The sequence below is a fragment of the Mobula birostris genome, chromosome 31 (assembly GCF_030028105.1).
Source record: "Mobula birostris isolate sMobBir1 chromosome 31, sMobBir1.hap1, whole genome shotgun sequence".
NCBI classification, from domain to species: Eukaryota; Metazoa; Chordata; class Chondrichthyes; order Myliobatiformes; family Myliobatidae; genus Mobula; species Mobula birostris.
Genome location: NC_092400.1, coordinates 8176072 through 8199090, shown reverse-complemented (window position 1 = coordinate 8199090; position 23019 = coordinate 8176072). Strand labels below are relative to the sequence as shown.

At 38.0% G+C, this 23019-nt stretch overlaps 1 protein-coding gene across 1 annotated transcript in view; it reads left to right on the top strand.

The window, feature by feature from the left end:
* Window positions 1-8127, top strand: part of suds3 (SDS3 homolog, SIN3A corepressor complex component) — a 61556-nt gene extending 53429 nt beyond the window's left edge. Inside the window, exons 11-12 of the mRNA XM_072247678.1 lie at window positions 5415-5499; window positions 7462-8127. Coding sequence (XP_072103779.1) covers window positions 5415-5499; window positions 7462-7560 — 184 coding nt within the window. The 3' untranslated portion in view covers window positions 7561-8127. The remainder of the gene's footprint in view (window positions 1-5414; window positions 5500-7461) is intronic.
* The last annotated feature ends 14892 nt before the right edge of the window (window positions 8128-23019 follow it).

Below are 23019 nucleotides of genomic sequence, written 5' to 3'. Positions count from 1 at the left end.
ACCCAGTACAGAACACCGGCCTCACAGACATACTTCCTGTTTCTATTCTTCACAGGTAACCTGCCTCGCCTTGACCTGTTATTGCCTAAACCCCATTGAGCCAAAGTCCTCCTACTCTGTCACCTGCTGTATAAAGCTGTCTCCTTTTAAACTCTTCATGCTGGTCTAACTCGCTGACATCCTCGGGCTTGCGCAGTTGTCCCTCAATCTTCATCTTGTACATCTCTTGCTGCTGTCCATAGTTAAAATTCTCAGAATAGTGACCTGATTATCTTGATTGTTTTCTTTATAAGTATTGTTGAGGTGTACATAGACTGTAATTATTGGCTATAGTGATTTAAAGGCTCAAGTTCTCCTTTCCAGAACTTTATGAAAGAAAGAAGCCTGAAAATATTTTTGTCAAAATGTGAAGAAAATTGGTTTAGGGAAGCATTTACTTGTTTCTATGAATTTACTAATTAAAAAGGGAGTTTAAGATAAACAAAGGTAGTATTATGGTATGACACTGCAATCCTCAATAAAGAAACGAGTTTGTGAAGTGAAACTCACTGGTTCTTAATACATTGTTTAGCTATTTCATTTGTAGTAAAAGGTGGATTTCTGTGCTGGTAGAGACACAATACAGAACTTGCTGAAATATTTGAGTGACTGAATCTATCAGTTTTCTCTACTTGTTGACTCCAGAGAACTGTCATCAGATTTGCTCTCTAAAGGAGGATATGCTTGCAATAGGGGCGATTCAGCAGAAGTTCACCAGATTGATACCTGAGATGAAGGGATTGGTGTACGAAGAAAGGTTCAATAGTTTTGTTTATACTTGTGAGAGGTGATCTGACCAAATCATAGCTTCTGAAGCAATTTGATAGGATGGATGCTGAAAGGTTACTTTCACTTGGTTAAGGTCTAAAATTGGGGCCATAATTTCACAATAAGGGCCATTCATTTCAAATGCTCACGAGGCTTTTGAATCTTTTTGGATTTCTCTACCCCAAAGGCTATGGAGGTGGAGTAGTTTCATTTTTTTAACGGCAGAGAGTGGCATGCATTTTAATTATGAGATATGGCAGATGGGCAGAAGGTTAAAATTCTCTTGAGGCCAAGATTGAATCATTCATGATCTGCTGAATGTTGGAGTAGCATTGAGGGGCTTCCACCCAGTGGATGTTCTTGATCTTGTGTTTTATGGGTTCCATCAGCTGAACTCAGTTGCTGACTTTACATGGTTAGACTTCACACAGAAGTCAGAACTATATTTATTTCATTGGGAGCTTTGGGCAAAAAATTAGGAACAATAAGGTAACTTGCTTTAAATCTTATTTATATGTTATTTGGCAAAGCTGCAGGTAGCTTAAGTATAGGCCTTAGGCACACACTGGGTGGGGTACAAGTTGATGACTGCAGTCCAGGTTTTCGTTCTTTTGGTAAACTTTATTTGTTTCACCACACAGCACTGATTGATCTGAGTTTTCCCAACACACAATGTTGTATCTTGTTGTATGATTGTTTTCTTTCCTCCATTTCCCCTGAAATAAAAGTATCCTGAAACCACTGTTTCATTGTTTTGTAACATTATAAGTCCACCTACCAAAATGGATTGTGAAGGCGTACCAATATATTTCAAAACATTAATTAATTAGTTTAACTTCAGAACTCCTCTGCATTACAGTTATAGAAACCATAGAAAAACTTCGGCACAGAAACAGGCCTTTTGGCCTTCCTTGGCTGTGCCGAACCATTTTCTCCCTACTCCCACTGACCTGCACACAGACCAAATCCCTCCATACACCTCCCATCCATGTATCTGACCAATTTATTCTTAAATGTTATCCTTAAAAGTTCTGGAAGTTGAGGTCATGTTTCATTTGTAAATACTAAAACATAAAACAAGATTAGGCCACTTAAACCTTTGAGCCCATTTCTCATTTGAATTGCTCATTATTTTAGTGAAATGGTGAGAGGCACTACAGTTTGGTATCGTAGAGCGCATGTATTAATGCTGATCCTCTTTCCCTGTCATTGCTCTTCTATTTTATTCGGATTTCTTTGGAACATAGCTGATACATTTCTATAAATAAAACTGTTTTATCAGATTCCATATTTGAGCTGTTTGAAGTTAGAGTCTATCAAGAGTTACTTCTCAAAGCATTGGTAAAAGGGTAATTTCAAACTGCTAAATTTATCTTAAATTCCAATCACAGAGGGAGCTCCTTTGCATGAGATTCATCATGCTTGTCAGGCACATTGTTCACTTAGATGTAGTATCTATCAGTCTAAAATCCTTGTGACATGTATCCTAATGCTGTCATCACAATCAAAACTGAACCTTAAAAAGTTCTAGAATAATAGTTTATGTATGAATTAGATTTAATAAACAATTTTGGCTTGTATGTGAGCTAAGATTCCACATGCACATCTGTCCAGAAACTTTATGTTTGGGATTTTTTTTTGGTTGTTGCTTTGATTATCTTTTTAAGAAGTAAATCCTATCTTTACCCAGTTGGGGGCATCAGAAAGCTATACATTTTTAATCTGTGTTTCTCTGTTTTCTCTGTTTGAAGCAAATAATGTTTTAAGGTTCAAGCTTGCTTTCATTGTTTCTCAATCCTGTTTGGAATAAATCGGTTTATGTTATAATATGTAAAAGCATTGATTCATTTTAGCCGACGAACCCATTCTTACAAATGTGTGTCTCCATGTTCAGGCAAAACCTGTTTACCAAATGATAAACATCAGCCTTATTTACTGACTTCCTTTGCTAACCTTTTTTTGTCTACTCTCTCAAACTTCCAGTTTACACCAAGTTGTAGTCATTGAGTAATTGCTCATAAAATGTTTAGATATGTAAGCCACTCCTATTGATAAGTACTTATCTTCCTCACTGAGGGCTAGTTATGTTTTTTTTATGTGGCCTTTTAATTTTTTTTCTTGAACAATGAATGTGAAAGCTAGTATGTCAAAATGTGCGATTATATATATCTCAGAAATGGTGGATGACGATAGTTGAAATGACAAAATGATGGAAATGCTCAGCAGGTCAAGCAACATATGTGGAAAGAGAATCTGAATATCTCAGGTTTAAGACCTTCTGTAGGCGCATTGCTGATAATTGAGGTCCATGAAAAGTTAATAATAATAGCTTTGGTTAAAGCATTTTACTAGTATTAAACTTCCCTTAAATTCTTATGAACAGTCATTAGCTAGAAATATTAACTTCATTTATATCTCCATTTAGGCTGAGTGACCTGAGTTTTTCTAGCACCTTCCATTTTTTTCAGGTACCAGCATCTCACTTTTTGGCAGACAAATCAACCTTTCCAATCAGTTCCCAATCAATGCAATAGTTGAAGTCAACAAAGCTAATTGAATGAGTAACTATGTAGTTGTCAATACAATAAAAAGCAGGCACTGATGCAATATGATTAACTAACAAGAATTAAACCTCTACTGTTTTAGATTTATTGAGTTACCAGAATTATGTTTTGTGATACAGCTAGTCAGTTGATAATTTAGAAATACTGTTCATCCAGGAAGATGATTTTCCTTGAGATGCTGGAAATTCAAATGCTATCATTTGGTAAGAATTTTCTCTGCTCATGGTTGGGTGTAAAATATAGGAGCTGAGGGCCATTCAGAACCTCATGCTCTTTATGATGGATCATAGCTCCGGGTACACAACTCTTGTTTAACCAATTTTTGATCTGACTTCTTTACTAACCTCACCCAGTGAAAATAATTGTCAGCCTCTGTTAAATATCAGTTGACACAGCATTTTCTTTTTGCTAAAATAAAAATCAGGATGCAAGTATGCTAACAAATTCTGCATGAGAGGAAATAGTTTCTTTGTACCCATTATATCAATTTAAGTGCCTCTGTTACATCAACTCAAGGAAATTCAATCTAGACTTTAAGATTTATCCTCGAAATTTAACCACTTAGGTTCCTGTATCAATTTAGTACTTCCTTCAATGCTGATGAATCCTTCCTAGAAGTTGATACCTATGACTGAATGCAAAAACAAGGTTATGTCTTATAAATAATTTGGTGTTCACTTATTATGACATTTTGAGGGTATGTGGCCAGAGCTGGGGTTGGGGTCTGGTACACTGGGTGGGGAATGAGGAGATTTGTAATTGGAGCCAATGTCTGAAGTGCTTGTACGTTACCCACTCCATTTAAATTCACTACTCACTGGAAAACTTGTACTGTTCACTGAGTATCATGTAAAATAAGGTGATATAAAACTATGTTTGAATATTGGTAAGAGTAACATCTAGCTGTACGGAAAATTTGCTAGTCTAGTTACACCAGGGTCCCAAAGGTGTTGATATTGTGCTACTCATGATGTGGCCTCCTCTGCATTGGTGAGTCCAGCACTCCTGATTCAACCACCTCTACATTAGTGAGATTTGCGTAGATTAGGGGATTGCTTTGTCAAGCATTTTACTCCATTCGCAAAAAGCAGGATTTCCCACAGTCAACCATTTTAATTCCAATCCCCATTCCTATTCTGACATGGCCTCCTATTGCTCCTCCAACTTGACAGAATGAATATTGATCTCTCTCACTTCCAATAAAATTTCCCCTCCTCTTACCTCCTCTTTAGTTCCCCAGTCTGACCTCTTACCTCTTCTCCTCACCTGCGTATCACCCTCCTCAGCTGTCCTTCCTCTGTTTCTTTCTCCCAAGATCCACCATCCTCTTCTATCAGATTGCTTCTTCTTCAGCCCTTTACTTCTTCCTCTCTTTCACCTACCATCTTCCAGCTTCTTACTTCACTTCCCCTTCCTCACCCCCCCCCCACCCCCGGCTTCACTTATCACCTAGCTTGTACCCCACCCCGCCCCCCACATCTTCTAATTCTGGCATCTTCTCCCTTCCTTTCAAGTCCTGATGAAAGGTCTCTGACTGAAACATTGACTGTTTATTCATTTCCATGGATGCTGCTTGACTTGCAAAGTTCCTCCAGCATTTTGTGCGTGTTGCTCTGGATTGCCAGCATCTGCAGAATCTCTTGTGTTTATGATTTGCTGGATTATTTACTGTTTTACTGTTTTTAGTAGTAGAGCTTGTGTTTAAAACTATAAATTCATCATTTTGCTCAGATTGGAGAAGGAAAGGAATAAAAGGAGTTTGCCATTCTAGTTTGTATTTCTGTTTGTATTTACATGTGTAGATGAGGTGAGTGAACGTAAAAAAATATTGTTTAGGGTTGTTTAATAACTAAGTTTAAGCTTTAGTACATTTTCCAATTCTGTATTATATATGGATTCTGTCAGCACTTGCTCAGTACTAGTTTGCAGTGCTGGTCTGGTTACAGAACTCAGGCCTGAAGGTGAGGCTTGAATTTTAAAGCTTGATTTAAAAACAATAATTTAAGATATTGTTACAAATATTAGAATTTTTTTTCCTTTTAGGTATCATAAAAGTCAGGCAATCTATCTGGAATCTAAGGAAAATACGAAGATTGGCTGTGTAATTAGCTCAGTTGGAACAAATGAGGTACTCTTTCTTATTCTAACTGAGGTACTATTTCTTCTTTTCACCAGTGTGCATTGATGCACAAGCTTCCTGATTGTTAAATTAATTTTGGTTTCTTCTACTTCAAGCTTAACCTGGTATAGGGTAAAATGGTTGATGGGGCAAGATGCTAGATTATTAAATTCGTGCGCTTGGGCAGTTTTAATATCAAGGTTTATTAACAATTTTTTTTGGAGATACAGCACTGAGTAGGTTCTTCTAACCCTTCGAATCGTGCCATCCAGCAACCCCTGACAACCCTGATTTTAACCCTAACCAAATCACAGAACACTTCACAATAGCCAATTAACCTACCCGGTATGTTTTTGGACTGTGGGAGGAAAAGCACAGCACCTCGAGAAAACCCTTGCATTCCAGAGACTCCTGACAGAAGACGCTGGGACTGAACTCTGAACTCCAACACCCCGAGCTGTGATAGCGTTGCGCTAACTGCTACTCTATCGTGGTGCCTGTGGCATTAAGCATTTCCTTTGTAACAAAATCCATGTATCAAAATCTTCTTTTAAGATTATAATTATTATCAGTCAATTTTTTTTCTGGTCGTATGTATAGTTCATGTTCGTTTTGTGTTATTTAAAATTGTGCCCCTTTTCAACATTTAATAATAAGGAATTTGGAAGCAGCTTAGAATATCAAGTTAAAAAAGCAAAAATTATTTCTTTGTTCATTTCTTATATAATGTATTTGACTTGCATTTGCATTGCATCTAATTTGCATGCAGTCACAGTTTAATTTCACCACTGTTTAGTTCAAAAACATATCTTAAAACTTCTGGTATCCAGCACAACAGGTTTTTCTGAATTCCTGTTTTGCACAACAAAACATTGTAATGGCAGCATTGCCGATTACATTGAAGACAGAAACACATTCTGAGATGGGTTAAGTACATTTCAAAGCAGTTTTTGAGCAGTAGTATGTTATTTAATGTAATTGGCAAAATCTGCTGCTTCCAAGCTTACCAGCCCATTGAAGTGAAATGAAATTGTGGACAACTGTGCACAGAAGATCCCTATTTAGTGTCCATTTCACTTTAATGTGCCAGTCCTTGTTAAGAATTTTTAAAATCCTTGAATTATGTGTGGGGAGACTCAAAACAAAAATAGAACACAGAAATAATTTAGCCTGGAACTGGGCATTGCGGCCATTTAGAAGAGAGCTTTATCTCAGGTGAGTACGGACTATAATGTAATGGCAGTATTTGAAAATGAGGTAGAGAATTCCACTTGCTACTAAGAAAAATCAGATTGATTACAGATTTAAAGCAGACTGATTTGAGAAAAAATGCTTTATTGGGTGTATAATTTTCCATAGTTCTCCCCTGGTGCTGGCCAGTGGTGAATTTTGAGCTTTCAGCAGCAGTTGATTTAATTCTAAACAATAGGCAATTGCTCTGTGGGATGGAATAAGGAGAGAAGTGTATTGCTGCTTTCTTGTACCAAATGCCAGGGAAAGTATTGGCCGTTGCCTCCTGCACATTTAATTTCATTGAACACATTGGATTTTGCAAGATCTGTTCAACATTGAATGTTGCAAGATGTGTTCATCTGGTACCTGTGTGATCAAATTGTGGCATTTGCAATCAGTGATTACATTATACCCTAAAACAAGCAGCATCCCGCATTCTGGACTGTCTCATCTGTCACACAATCCCAAATATTGATGAAGATTTAACTTTCCTTGAAAGCACAAAAATAGGTGATTATGAGTGAAGAGAAACTTCCACTGTATTTGAACAAAATGCCAGTTAATAATTGTTATTATCTATACACTTCTTCCAGGGACCTGTAGGAAAAAAATGTGTGTACTAATAATCTACCTAATTTGAAGCTTTACATTCCAGGTATTTGGGGTTTCTGTGAATAGTTAATATGTATCAGTTTAAATGGTGTAAATTTAAAGTCCATCCATTTTTGTTTCTTACAGATATGGGTAAGGAAGACAAGTGATAGCACAAAGATGCGTATATATCTAGGACAGCTGCACAGAGGAGTCTTCATTATACGGAGGCGATCTGCTGCCTAGAACTGTTAACAAGTTGGAGGCGCACATCTTCTTAACTCCCTATGCTCATAGGTCAACTTTTCATGACTTTTATATGGAAATCTGTATTAAAACAAACAAGTTTATTGACAGACTGAAGAACACGCTATTTGAAGACACTTTCCAATGCCATCTGAGTTGTGATGATTGTACATATTTTTAAGAATAACGTTCACCTTTTCACGGATTTCACTTTGCTTTCATCATCTTTGCAAGATGGAGGTGACCACTCTTCATGGCTGGAACCTGCCAATTTGTGGATTGTTTAATTTATTCCAGACGATAGAGTGAAGACCTGTTTGCTTCAGTGCCGGACAATCTGGAACATTTTTTCCTGAACAACATCACCCTTTTTTTGAGAGGACTCTGTTTTGTACATGCTGTTTATTTTGTATTAAATGCTTTATCATTCTCACTCTAGGGAGCAGGCCAAACATGCATTTGTTTGTTTTTATAAGTATGTCAAATAACCTTGTTTCTTTGAACAATCAACTCAAGTTCATGGTTTATAGTACGCTGTATCCTTAAATAAAATTGAAAATGTTGGTAGCCTGTGATTATGATTTATCATACATTGTGATCGCTATTTATGACATTCTGAGGATTTTCCTTAAATGGAGTTTTGCCACACATGACATTGGAATAGAATTGAACCAAATAGCTGTTTGTTAGCAGCTTGATTGGCAGGTCAGAGCTGTGTTTTTAAAGCTGCATCTTAAAAATGTTCATGGTCAGTGACTGCTGTTTCAAAGTAATTTTGCCTGACTTGGAAAACCTTTGGAAATATTTGAAGATTTTTGCTTTGAAGGCAACAGTATTTGAGAAATAGGAATAAATCAAAAAATTATTTCTTTTGTAATTATCCCTGGTATCAGTAACTGCTTTGTATTGATGTTTATAAGTGTTGGATGATGCCAACTTCCTCAATTATGTGGCAAAATTTTGAATTGCTTTTGAAACAGATATTTATGACTTGTAGTTGAAGACCTGTTCCTCCTTCAAGAAGGCTGCCACAAACTCTGTTTTGTTTTCTTCTTTTGAATCATGAGTTTCAAAATCTACCTGGTGATATTGCTGCACAATTAAAACCTGAAGCAAGTTACACTCAAACTGAGAATGTGCACATGAAAACATGTTCTTCTCTACTAATGTTTCCTTTCAGTGTATGTGTGCGCACAGATCTTTTGCTACTCGCGCATGAAAGAATTTAAATTCTGCACAGAAGGTTGTCACCCTCTACTTCGTTGGCTTGTTAATTATATTTCACAATTGTACACAATCACATTTCCTTTTCCAGTTTCTGATGTGGAAGGTGTTGACACCATGGAGTTTTTAATGATTTGTCTGCAGATTTTAGAACTGACTTAGCTATTTATACCGCTTTTATTGACGAAATTACTGATTCACTGTGTCGAATTCCAAAGAAGCAGAGGGTGTGAAGCGCAAAAGAACTGCTAGTTCATTTAAAGCAGAATGGCTTAATGAAACAGTAGAAACTGCAACACCAAAAGCTCATGAGGTCAGGAACGTGCAGCTACAAGAAATGTTTATGTACAATACAGAAACTGGTGTTACCTGTGTAAAAGTTACTGGAAAACTTACAAGTGGGAAGAGGTGAAATGATATTTGGAAGCTTGACTTTTTAAAGTGTCATTTACCAAGTAAATCACATATGGGCGGTGTGCAAAAGCTCTGGTGAGAAAATTCTTTATTACCTGCTGGAGGCCTGCTGTGTATGTTATGAGAGTGCAGATGAACGAGAGTGAAAACTATCAAACCTAGAGGAGGTCAAAGTTCTTATTGACAGTTTATATAGGCATCCGTTAGTCTTGTGAAACCATGGATTTGCGCCTTGGAAAGTTTCCAGGGCGCAGACCTGGTCAAGGTTGTATGGAAGACTGGCAGTCTCCCCTCTCCATGCCACTGATGTCGTCCAAAGGAAGGGCACTAGGGCCGATACAGCTTGGCACTGGTGTTGCCGCAGAGCAATGTGTGGTTAAGTGCCTTGCTCAAGGACACAACACGTTGCCTCAGCTGAGGCTTGAACTAGCGACCTTCAGATCACTAGACCGACGTCTTAACCACTTGGCCACGCGCCAACACAGTTGACAGTTATTTATTTTAAACAATGAACAACAAACTGAACTTGGTAGTTTAATATCCTTAGAATAGCTTCAGGTTTACTTCTGCTTAAAAATTCAGTGTGTACGTGGTGTTCGCCACTGGGCAAAAAATTGCACAGCACAAGATTTTTGCACGCACTGTTCATTACAAATTAGGTTTAGATCAGGTTTAATATCACTGGCATATGTTGTGAAATTTGTTAACTTAGCGGCAGCAGTACAATGCAATACATGATAATATAGAAAAACAGAATTAAATAAATCAACTACAGTCAGTATATATGTATATTAAAAAATTAAATTAAAAATAGTGAAATATCAGAAATAATGAAAGTGAAGTGGTGTTCATGGATTCAATGTCCATTTTGGAATCGGATGCCAGTACAACAGAAGCTGTTCCTATATCACTGAGTGTGTGCCTTCAGCTGTCTGTACCTCCTTCCTGATGGTAACAATGAGAAGAGGGCATGTCTAAGGTGATGGATGTTCTTAACGAGGAATGCTGCCTTTCTGAGACACTGCTCTTTCAACATGTCTTGGATACAATGGAGGCTAGTACCCAAGATGGAGCTGACTAATTTTACAACTTTCTATAGTGATGCATTCTGACAGGCTGCATTACTGTCCGGTATTGGGGGGGGGGGGGGGGTGGGACTGAAAAAAGCTGCAGAGAGTTGTAAATTTAGTTGGCTCCATCTTGGGTACTAGCCTACAAAGTACCGAGGACGTCTTCAAGGAGCAGTGTCTCTAAAAGGCAGCGTCCATCATTAAGGACCTCCTGCACCTAGGGCATGCCCTTTTCTCACTGTTACCATCAGGAAGGAGGTACAGAAGCCGGAAGGCACACACTCAGCGATTCAGGAACAGCTTCTTCCCCTCTGCCATCTGATTCCTAAATGGACATTGAACCTGTGAACACTATCTCACTTTTTAATAAATACTATTTCTGTATTTGCACAATTTTTAATCCATTCAATATATGTATACTGTAATTGATTTACTTATTTTTTTGTTCTTCTACATTGAACTACTGCTGCTAAATTGATAAATTTTGCGACACATGCTGATGATAATAAATCTGATTCTGAGCTGCTTTCAATCTGGTGCAGTAGCTCCCGCCCACCCCCCATACCAGATAGTGGTATGATGCAGCCTTATCAGAATGCTCTCCACTGTACATCTTTAGTTTTCGAGTGTCTTCGGTGACAAACTAATTAGAGGGAACATTGTTCTCTACTCTTCTCAAACTTTTAGAACTCAATTGTTTAGGGATGGTTTTGTTACTAACTGTTTAAATAATATGGCAGCATTATATTTTCAAATATGCTTTTGGATTTTACCTCCAACAACTATGTAAAGGCAAACCTTACTGTATGTATTTGCCCCTCATGATCTTTTGAGATGCAAACTTGGTTTCTAATGAATATCATGCAACATCAACATGAATGATACAATCAAGACTACCATTTCCTTTTCTATTTGAAAGAAGTTCAGATTTTTTCCCATTGAAGTAAGTTTTTTGCATTGTGTTATTCTTTAATTATGATAGTGAAATAAAAGCAAGTAAATCTGTTTATTAACTGAAATGGTACATTAAACATTACACCAAGTTTTAAAGGTGTCTTTGTCACAGCTTAATGTCGTTGAATACTTTTCAGGTGAAGGTTTAAAGTATCTTCTCTCACAATACAAAATAATTCTTAATACAACATTTTTTCTTTCTCTGCAAGAGTATCTTGCAAATGAATAAGAAATAACGCATGCTATCTAGATGGAGAAAATTAAAATAATTGCTTGTACTTGTTCAGAGATTACACAATGTATAGAAAGTTGCCATTTATATTTCTTTTGTACACCTAACAATACAGTATTAACTGTGTGGGCGTATTAGCTGGGTTTTAGGCATAGTAGAGCATTGTCTTCCGTGCTGTGAACATATGCTTTGAAATGATAATGAAAAATGGAGCTTGCATTAAGTAACATCCCTTTCCTAAAATGTTGAGAAGCTATTTACAGTGCCTAAAAAAGTATTTACCTCTCCTTGGAAGTTTTCATGTTTTATTGTTTTACAACATTGAATTACAGTGGATTTAATTTGGCTTTTTTGACACTGGTCAACAGAAAAGACACTTTCGTGTCAAAGTCTAAATTTATTCCAGTTATTAAACTCAAAATAATTGATTGCATATTTACTCACCGCCTTCAATTCAGCATTTAGTAGATGCACCTTTTGGCAGCAATTACAGCCCTGAGTCTGTGTGGATAGCATGGGGATCATGAGTGAACAGCCCTTTTCAAATCCAGCCACAAATTCTCAACTGGATTGAGATCTGGTCTCTGACTTGGTCACTCAAGGATATTAACTTTGTTGTTTTTAATCCCTTTCTGTGTAGCTTTGGCTCTATGCTTAGAGTCATTACCTTGCTGGAGAACAAATCTTCTCCCAAGTCGCAGTTCCCTTGCAAACTGCATCAGGTTTTCCTCCAGGATTTCCCTATATTTTGCTGCACTTATTTTACCCTCTGCCTTTCAGGACCTGCTGCAGTGAAGCATCCCCACAGCATGATGCAGACACCATCATGCTTCACGGTAGGGATGGTGTGTTTTTGATGATGTATGGTGTTTGGCTTATGCCAAACATAGTGTTTAGTCTGATGGCCATAAATCTCAATTTTGGTTTCATCAGATCATAGAATCTTCTTCTAGCTGATTTCAGAGTCTCCCTTAAAGCTGCGACAGATGAAGTAACAGTTATATGCACAGTCTCTCCAATCTCAGCCACTGAAGCTTGTAACTCCTCCAGAATCATCATGGATCTCTTGATGGCCTCCCTCACTAGTCCCCTTTTTTGCATGGCCACTCAGTTTTTGAGGACGGCCTGGTCAAGGGAGATTTACAGCTGTGCCATAATCTTCATTTCTTGATGAATGACTTGATTGTACTCAGTCAGTCAGTCAGTCACTTGGAAATTTTCTTGTATCCAGCTCCTGACTTGTGTTTTTCAATAACTTTTTCGTGAAGTTGCTTGGAGTGTTCTTTTGTCTTCATGGTGTAGTTTTTGCCAGGATACTGACTCACTAGCAGTTCGACCTTCCAGATACAGGTGTATTTTTACCACATTCAATTGAAACACTTTGACTGCACACAGGTCTCCAAAAATAGATCTCTATTTAACTAACTTTGTGACTTCTAAAACCAATTGGCTGCACCAGTGATGATTTGGTGTGTCCTATTAAAAGGTGTGTGGGTGAAGTGAATACTTATGCAAACTATTATTTTGTGTTTTGCCTTTATAGTTAATTTAGATCACTTTGCAGAGGTGTGTTTTCACTTTGACGCAAAAAGAGTCTTTTTTCTGTTGACTGGTGTCAAAAGAAGCTAAATTAAATCCACTGTGATTCAATGTTGTAAGACAATAAAACATGATAACTTCCGGTGGGGGTGGGGGGTGGGGGTGGAGTGGTGATTAATTTTTATAGGTACTGTATGCTTTGAAATGATAATGACAAATGGAGCTTGCCTTTTCCCAAAATGTCGTGAGGCTATTTAACTTGAGTCTTTGAGGCCATTCCATTCCCTCATTTATTTCCTTGTAAACTATTCTCTTCACCTTTAACTGGCTATTGTAAATCATTCTGAGCGTGCCACCCACCCATACTTATGGTGATTTACAATGGCTAATTAATCTACTAACAGCGCTTACGAAATGGGAAGGGGAGCTGGAGTACTTGAGGGGACAAACCTAAGTTGTCATAAAGAGATCATGCCAGATTCACATGGACACCATTTGTGTGAATTGGCTTTGGATTGTTAGAGCTGTGTGGCAGCAGCACTAATTGCTGTGTCAACTTTGTGGTTTTGCAACTCTGTCAAGATAGATGAAGACCTGCGAAAACTGATCCTTTTTTTGCAGTTGCTGCCTGCCCTGCAGATATTTTCTTGCCTGATCTGTTTCGTTTCATGTTCTTGCCCGAGATTAAAATGAAGATTTTCTTTGCGAAGATGAATGTGATGATTGCTATGCTACAGGATAACGGTTTAGGGATAATTCTCAGTCAGGACAATAGGCCTCCTCAAAAGCAAATAATTTATAAATGTATGACTCTTGGGCAAGAATGCAGCCACTGATCCATGTTTGTAGTTGAGTTAACAGGTAACTACAATGTTTTGCTACTTCTCCCCATAACCCTGAACTAGGACATGTTATCTCTTCTATTGTGATCTTCTACATGTCATATAGTAGCAATCCTGGCTTGTACAATTTCACCATGATCTTTTATTACAATAATTTGTAATCTAGAAATTAAGTATTTACCCATGACTTTTTCCAGTCAAGTTGCTGCCTGTGTGCAATGCTCCTTTGGTTGACATCTCCTTGCTAGATCATGAAATTATATATTCTACTCCTTTTATGTCTTTTATTTTTCGTTTTCAATGTGATTCTGGATCTGTTGGAGCCTGTGATTTGCTGTTTGGAGATTGTTTGGGTGTTCCAGCGCTCTGGAGGCAGAGGCAGCATGCGGGAGCCTCATGGTGGGTAGGCTGCGAACCGATGTTCGACTTCATTTTACCAATTAAATCTTCCATTGTTCGTCGATAAAGGGATGAGGGAGATTGAAACATCAAGGTGAATGCGGAAGCTTGGATATTGGGTGTTCCAGCTCTCTGCAGTCTCCAAGAGGATTCTGGGAGACAGACAGCATGCGGGAACTTCATGACGAGAAGCATGTGGGATGGGGCACAAGCTGTCACTCGACTCCATTTCTCTGATTAAAATAACGAGGGAAGAGTCATTGAGGTGGGTGCAGAGGGTGAGTGTCAGCTACCTGTCTTTTGATCACTGCTACTGAGAAGGAAAGGTCTGCCACTGGGCTGGAGGGTGTTCCTCAGGGTTTCTGCGTTTCTGTTGTGGACTTGGACTGTAGACCGTTTTCAGTCTTATAGTTTTTTATAATGTGTTTTTTTTTGCCCAATCTTGTTTTTTTTTTGTGCAAGGAGGGGGATTTGGGAGTCGGTGTTCCTTGTTGTTTTTTTTTTGTGCGCGAGGAAGGATTTGGGGGTTGATGTGCCTGTTCTGTCTCGGTTTGCTTTTTGTGTCAGAGGAGGGATTTGGGGGAGGAGTTGGATATGCCTGTTCCATTTTGTTCACTTTTTTGTGTGGGAGAAGGGATTTGGAGTTCAATGTTCCTGTTCCATTTTTTTTTATTTTTGTGGGGGGGGGGAGGAGGAGGGATTTTAGGGATTGATGATTGTGTTGCCTTTCTTTCTTGGTTTCATAGCTACCTAGAGAAGAAGAATTTCAAGTTGTATGCTTTGATAATAAATGAGCCTTAGAACCTTTTGAATCTTTAATTTATTACACTCACCATCAATCCCAGGACATGATTAGTAAATACACCAGATATTTATTTGTTTGACTGCTGGTCTCGTGTGATTTACTGGGACTGGTTATCTATCTCAAGAGTATGAATGATTTTCATTACCAGCCTGTTGGTAGCAGTATTTTTTTTTTCTTTCTTGGTGCAATAATAGGTGTCATCAAAAACAACTCCACTAAAATTTAAAACTCGGTGGGATTTTGCTATTCTGATTCAGTGAACCCTTGGCAATTGCAACTTGGGTATTTCTTATGTTTCCATCAATGTTCAAAACCCCTCAGTGACCTCATTGGCTGCCCACATCCTCTTTTAACCCCATCCCTTCCTGACCACTTCCTATCCGTCAAGAACACAATATTCTCCCAATAAAAGCCTCTGATTAATCCCCACACTATCACCATTCTACAGGATGCATTCAAATATTTATGCTTTAAATTCAGAATTTCCTTCTTAAAACCTATCACTCATTCTTTAAAGTTCTTCTGAAATTGATTGCTTTAACCAAGTTCTTAGTTAACAGTCCGACTATGTCCTTTAGGTTAATTTTATTGGTTGATTATACTCATGAGGTGCATCTGAGCAGTTCCAATGTTAAAATTGCTAAATAAGTGCAGGTTTATGTTTCTTTTACTTGCATAATTGGAATTTCAGAATGGTGAGTGCTGCCTGTTATTGGACAGATAAAATATGCAAAATGATGAACAATCCATACTCAATGTCAACATAATTTCACTTTGTTCAAATTACTTGGTAATACTTCCAAATTTACTAGTGAAAATGAATGGGTGGGAATCTTAAAATCCTGTGAAACTAGAGCGCTTTTATTTTTAGCAGAGAAGGGTAAGAGAAGGTGTACAAAATTATGAAGGGTTTGGTGAAATAAGATTTTTTTCATCTGATCATTAAAAGTCTAAATGGTATGAACAAATTTATGAATTTAAAAGAAAAGTGAATTGTTTGAGTACTTTTGTACTGAACATTGCCCCTGAGTTTTAGGTAGGTAAAATGGAGGTGGATAAATACTTTTTTTTAAAAAAAGGTAACTGTAAAGGGATGAAATAGTTAATGTTTTCAGAGATGGTGTACTGCTTTGGGCCTTAGGCTATTGTGCTTTGTTCAGTTTAATAATGTTCCATTTTCATTGGGGTAATGTTTAGTGCATATGTTATCAGTAATGATTTTGATATTTTATAAGACCTGGGAGCAGAGTCAGGCCACTGTGACTGCTCACAAAGCCATCAACTCCTTCATCCAAATCATTGACATACAAAGTGAAAGGAGTCTGAACACCCTTCGTCACCACAGCGAAACAGAAAAAGCACCCTTTATTACTACCCTGCTTCCTGTTAGTCAGCCAATCTTCTATCTGTTCTAATTCCTTTCTTGTAATACCATGGGCTGTTATCTTGTTGAGCAGCCTCATGTGCAACACCTTGTCAAAGGGCTTCTAAAAATTCAAATAAACAACATCCAGTGACTCTCATTTGTCTGTCCTGCCTGTTATTCTTCAAAACATTCCAACAGGTTTTTCAGGTAGGATTTCCCTTTTCAGAAAACTTAGCTGACTTTGGCCTATTTTATCATGTGCCTCCAAGAATCCCCAAAGCATCATCCTTAATCGTAGACACCAAAATCTTTCCAACCATGGAAGTTGGAGTAACTGGCCTATAATTTCCTTTTTTCTGCCTCCCTCCCTTTTTGAAGAATGGAGTGACATTTGCAATTTTCCTGTCCTCGGGAACCATTACAGAATCTAGTGATTTTTGGAAGATCATTACTAATGCTTTCACAATCTCTTCAGCTACCTCTTCTTTCAAAACTCTGAGGTGTAGTCCATCTGGTCCAAGTGACTTACGCACCTTCAGATTTTACAGCTTCCCAAGCACCTTCTCCTTAGTAATAGCAATGATACCTCTGCCCCCTGACACTCTCACATCTCCGGCCTTCTGATAGTGTCTTCCACAGTGAAGACTAATGCAAAATACTTAAGTTCATCCATCATTTCTTTCTCCCCAATTACTACCTCAATACCGTCATTTTCTAGTGGTCCAGTATCCACTCTCGTCTCTCTCTTACTTTTACTCCTTACATATCTGAAATAACACATCCTCATTTATATTGGCTAGCTTACCTTCATGTTTCATCTTCTCTCTCTTATGGCTTTTTAGTTGCCATCTGTTGGTTTTTAAAAGCTTCCCGATCCTCTACCTTCCCACTATTTTTTTTGCTATATTATATGCCCTTTCTTTGGATTTTATGCTGTCTTTGGCTTACCTTGTCAGCCACAGTTTCCTCATCCTCCCTTTATACAACAACTTCATCTTTGGGATGTATCTCTCCTGCACTTTCTGAATTTCCCCCAGTAACACCAGCCATCACTGTTCTGCAGCCATGCCTGTTTGTGTTTTCTTTTGATCAACTTCGGCCAGCTCCTCTCTCATGTCTCTGTAATTCCCTTTACTCCACTGAATATTGGTACATTTGATCTTAGTTTCTCCTTCTCAAAATGCAGGGTGAATTCCATAATATGATCACTGCCTCCGCAGGGTTCCTTCATCTTAATCTTCCTAATCAAATCTTGGCCATTGCATAACACCCAATCCAGAATTGCCATTCCCCTAGTGGACTCATCACAAGCTGCTCTAAAAAACCATCTCATAAACGTTTTTTGAATTCCCTGTCTTAGGATCCAGCACCCTGATTGTCCCAATTTACCTTCATATTGAAATCCCCCATGATTATCGTAGCATTGTCCTTTTTACATGCCTTTTCTATCTCCTGTTGTAAATTGCAGCCCACATCCTGCCTCATAGCTCCCATCAGGGTTTTTTTTACCCTTGCATTTTCTTAACTCTACCCACCAGAATTCTACATCTTCTGATGCTATGTTGCCTCTTTCTAACAATTTGATTAAATCTTTTACCAAACGAGTCACCTCACCTCCTCTGCCTACCTGCCTGTTCTTTCAATACAATGTGTATCCTTGAATCTTAAGCTCCCAATTATGTTCTTCTTTCAGCCACAACTTGGAGATGTCCACAGTAACATGCTTGCCAATCTCTAACTGCAGTACAAGGTCATGAACTTTATTCTGTACACTGTGTGCATTCAAATATAACAGCTTCAGTCCTGCATTCGTCACCCTTTTTGATTTTGGCCCCCTATTGCACCTTAACTTATTCCACTGACTGCAACGTTGCTCTATCACTGCTGTTCCTTCCTCTCAGTCTCGCTGCACACTGTATCTACTTGTATATCAGCTGCTCATTCCTCAGCCCTATCACTTCTGTTCCCACCCTCCTGCCAAATTAGTTCAATTCCTCCCCAATAGCTCTAGCAAGCCTGCTCACAAGTTTATTTGTCCCCCTCCGGTACAGGTGTGACTTGTCGTTTTTGTACAAGTCATGCTTTCCCCTGAAGAAATCCCAATGATCCAAAAATCTAAAGCCGTGCCCCTGCATCAATTCTTCAGCCACGCGTTCATCTGCCAAATTATACTATTCTTACCCTTACTAGCATGTGGCAGAGGCAGCAATCCAGGGTTTACTACCCTGGAGGTCCTGCTTTTCAGCTTTCTGCTGAACTCCCTGTATATTCTCTCTTCAGTACCTCCTCCATTTTCCTACCTATGTTGTTGGTAGGACCACAACTTCTGGCTGTGCACCCTTCCCCTTTAGAATGCCGAGAACCCAGTCTGAGACATCTCTGACTCTGGCACCTGGGAGGCAACGTACCATCTGGGTGTCTCTTTCGTGTCCACAGAATCTGCTTTCTGCTCTTCTAATTACGGAATCCCTTATCACTATTGCTCTCCTCTTCTCTCTCCTTCACTTCTGACCTACAGAGTCAGTCTCAGTGCCAAAGACCTGGTTGCTGCAGCGTCCCCTGCAAAAGTATTCAAAGCGGTATATTTATTATTGAGGGGAATGGCTACAGGGTACTCTGCAGTGGTGGCCTATTATCTTTTCTTCTCTTGACAGCCATGCAGGGACCTACGTCCTGCAATTTGGAGGTAGTCACTCTAAATTGATAGACTGTAGCTTCTGTCTGTCACCTCCTCCTCCTCCCATATGAGCCAAAAGTCATTGAGCTGCAGCTCCAGTTCCTTAACGTGGTCTTTAAGCAACTGCAGTTTGGTGTACTTCGTGCAAGTGTCCCAAATTTCACACAAGGAATACTACCTTTGGATCCATTCTCAGAGTTCTAGTTATTAGTAGCAGGGAAAAAAAACTTAGTTGAAACTTTCTTACTTACAGGCTTAGGCAAGCCCTCTGTTTGTGCTCGCCTAAGCCTGTTCTCACCTAAGTCTATTGAGCCAAAGTGCCACAGACACAATGGCCACTCCACTTACACCTCCTTAATTCTTATCTTTGTTTTCCGCACTGAATTCTGCTCACTGAGAAAAAAGCCAAAATTACCTGAGTTCTTTTTGAACCTTGCGCCGTGTCACCAACAAATGACCTCTCGCGCTGGTTGCTGTCTGCCGAGTATATTACTACTAGGATTGAACATAACATTTTCCACCGCATAATTAATTTATCAAAGCTTGCCAAATATATGCAGGTAGAATTTTGGAGTATGGCTAAAAATTATTTTCCCATGATAAATGATTTCCCCCCTTTTTGTTGTCTTTAGTTCTATTAATTCAAAATCCAACAAATTGTCTAGGGTAACAAAGGACAAAGATATTTTTAATTTGCCAATATATTATTGGCAACGCCATTTACTAATTAAATTAGAGATTACTTTGTCTAATTCAAAATAAGGTACTAAAAATAAGGGATGTTTGGCAATAGACCTTGGTGCAATGTCTATTTTCAAGCATCCTTTATCTTAAGTATCCTATTTTGAATTAGACTTATAGTAATCTCCAATTGAATTAGTAAATAGTGTTGCCAACAATAGTGCTGAAATGCAGACAGATGATTAGTGGTAATCTATAAATATAATGGAAAAGAAAATGTGTTTGTTGCTCAGTCTGTCTTCAAGGGGTTTTGTGAACATAAGTGTCATATGGTTTTATCTTCCTGTAGGATGTAGAGATGAAATATTTTTCATTTTGCCTTATTTCTTAATAGATATATTATTTGTTCATTCAGGAAATTCAGGCTATTATTTAAGAAGGACATTCCTTTCCATCTCATATGTGCTAGGAAATATTTTAGTGACCTTGTGTTTGTTTTAGTCTTCAATTCTGTTTAACTTTCCGCAACCATGTTTTTAAAACTTTGTCGTAAATATATTTATTTATTTGATTTTCCTCAGAACTAAGTAGTAATTGATCTTAAAACATATCTTAGCCTTTTATCTTTTACTTTGTAATATTTACAGTATGTCAAAGGTAATCTCAGTAATTTTATTTGTGAAGCAAGTTTGACTCTTTCAGTCCCAGTGGTTTGGAGAGGAAAATAGAGACCTAACCTGTGGTTAGTGTGTGATGTAATTACTGGATAAGCAAATATAAAATTGTGATACACTGGTATGCCTTTTGTTTAAACATATACAAGCATAGTTAGATTAAAGAAGTGTAATATACATGTGATGTTAATTAAATGTATTATTAATATTCAAAGCCATTTAAAATATTTGGCTAGTTCTTTGAGTTAGACCATGCTTGTATTAATCAAGTAATTATTTCTTATGTCATTTATTATTATGATCTCAACCCAAAGTATGTACATTCTTTACAGAAGTGTGCTTGGGCAATCCATTTTTACATCATTTGGCAGAGTAAGATTGAATTGAGATGTTCTGTATTTTATCAGAATATGGTTCATCCTTTCAAAGAGAACCTAAGTAACTTTTCCGCAAATCTGCAAGTATCTCTGTTCACTGACACTTCAGAATGAAATTAGCCCTGATTATTAATAGTATTCATTCATTTTTTTAGTGTTTGAAAAGATGCCACTTTACTGATTGAGCTAATTATAGTGTGAAAATAGCAGCATGCTGTTTTTGCATTGCAGATCATGGAAAAAATGTTGCTATTAAAGTTGTTTTTGTATTCAAATTACTTGTGATCATTAAATTGTTCTGCATGGTTTCACTTCTTATGATCTCAGGATGAATGCCCTACAATTTTTTTAAATAATGAGACTGAGTTTGATTACAAAATTACTCTGCTGTTTTAAACTTGTAATTCTCTCGTACTTATGTTAACAATGTATGGCAGCAAAAGTGTGGGTTTTGAAATCATGTATTTTATCAGACTTGATATACTTTCAAGAAAAATGTTTTTACCCTGAGCTTGTATTTTTAAGCTATAACATTAATTCTGTTTTTCCAGAATTCCAACATTTTAAAAATTAATTAAAAGAGCATCTTTTTGAGAAAAGATGTCTCGGCCATATATATCCATAAAAAATTGTAATCATCTTATTTGAAACTCATAATAGCATTAAATGGAATGACCACGATGGTGAGCACCTACACCACGTCCCCCAGAAAAAGTGTAATCTCCCAGTGGCCACCAATTTCAATTCTACTTCCCACTCCCCTTCTGACATGTCAGTCTATGGCCTCCTCTACTGTTATGATGAGGCCACACTCAGGTTGGAGGAGCAACACTTTATATTCTGTCTGAGTAGCCTCCAACCTGATGGTATGAACGCAGATTTCTTGAGCTTCCAGTAGTTGCCCTTCCCCCTCTCCTTCACCATTCTCTGTTCCCATTTCCCTCTCTCACCTTATCTCCTTACCTGCCCATCACCCCCCTCTGGTGCTCCTCCCTCTTCCCTTTCTTCCATGGCCCTATCAGCGTTTCCCTCCTCTAGCCCTTTATCTCTTTCACCAATCGACTTCCCAGCTCTTCACTTTACCTGTCCCCCCTCCCGATTTCAATTATCACCTGCTACCTTGTACTTCTTCCTCCCCTCCCCTCCCCTTCTAATTCTGACCTCTCATCTATTTTTCCAGTCCTGATGAAGGATCTCAGCCTGAAACGTCGACTCTTTACTCTTTTCCATAGATGCTGCCTGGCCTGTTGAGTTCCTCCAGCATTTTGTGTATTGCTTAAACAGAATATTGTTATCTGGGGTGGGGGGGGGGAGGAGAAGCACTTCTCCATTGGAGGCACAATTAATTGGTCTTGAATATGATTTCAAGGATATCAAGTTTATTCTTGTATCAAAAAAAAACTTGTTCTGGCTCTTCTGAACTGTTTGGAAATACGAGATGTTTGGACTCGCGATGAAAGTACGAATAATTTAGAAATTGTGCATAGGAAGACAAGTAGCTAAACCAATTGGTTAAATTAAATGAATTAGAATGTTCATCAGAGGCTATGGGTAATTGATTAAAAAAAAATCTGTAGCATTTTTCAAAGGATGAATAAAAGAAGTCATCTTGAAATTTTAAATATTTTGCGCTTGAGATATACTTTGTTTTGGCTCGGTCATGGAACTTCTACAGTGTATTTAAGTTTCAATGGAGATTCATGACCTTCAGTTTTTGTCATTCATTATTGCATTATGAAGGGACTTAGTCAACAAACAGTGATTCTCCATCCATAACTGCGGACCGACTGACCTGTATCTTTCTGGTGTTTTTTTTGTTTTTATTTCATATTTCCAGTATCTCCACTATTTGTTTTTTTTTTAGTTACTTACTGTGCCAATGTGAAAAATTAAGTTGCCTACAATAACTGCATTTCAAAGGGTGGGTGGGAAGAGGAAGAGGAACAAATTCCTGATGTGGTGATAAGATGCTATATTTAATACTATTATAATTGCTAACTGTGCAGATCTTTTCTCCTAAGCCTTCATGGTTTCACTATTAATACATTGGTTCCTCATTAGTTTAATGTTAATTCCAGTACTTCTACTCTCTCAAGGCACTGGGTCCAGCCCGTTTTATACAATTGAACCACACCTTTCCCTGATGTTGTTGTCAGTGCCCTGTAAGTTGAAACCCCTGCTTCCCCGTGTACTTCTCAGCCATTT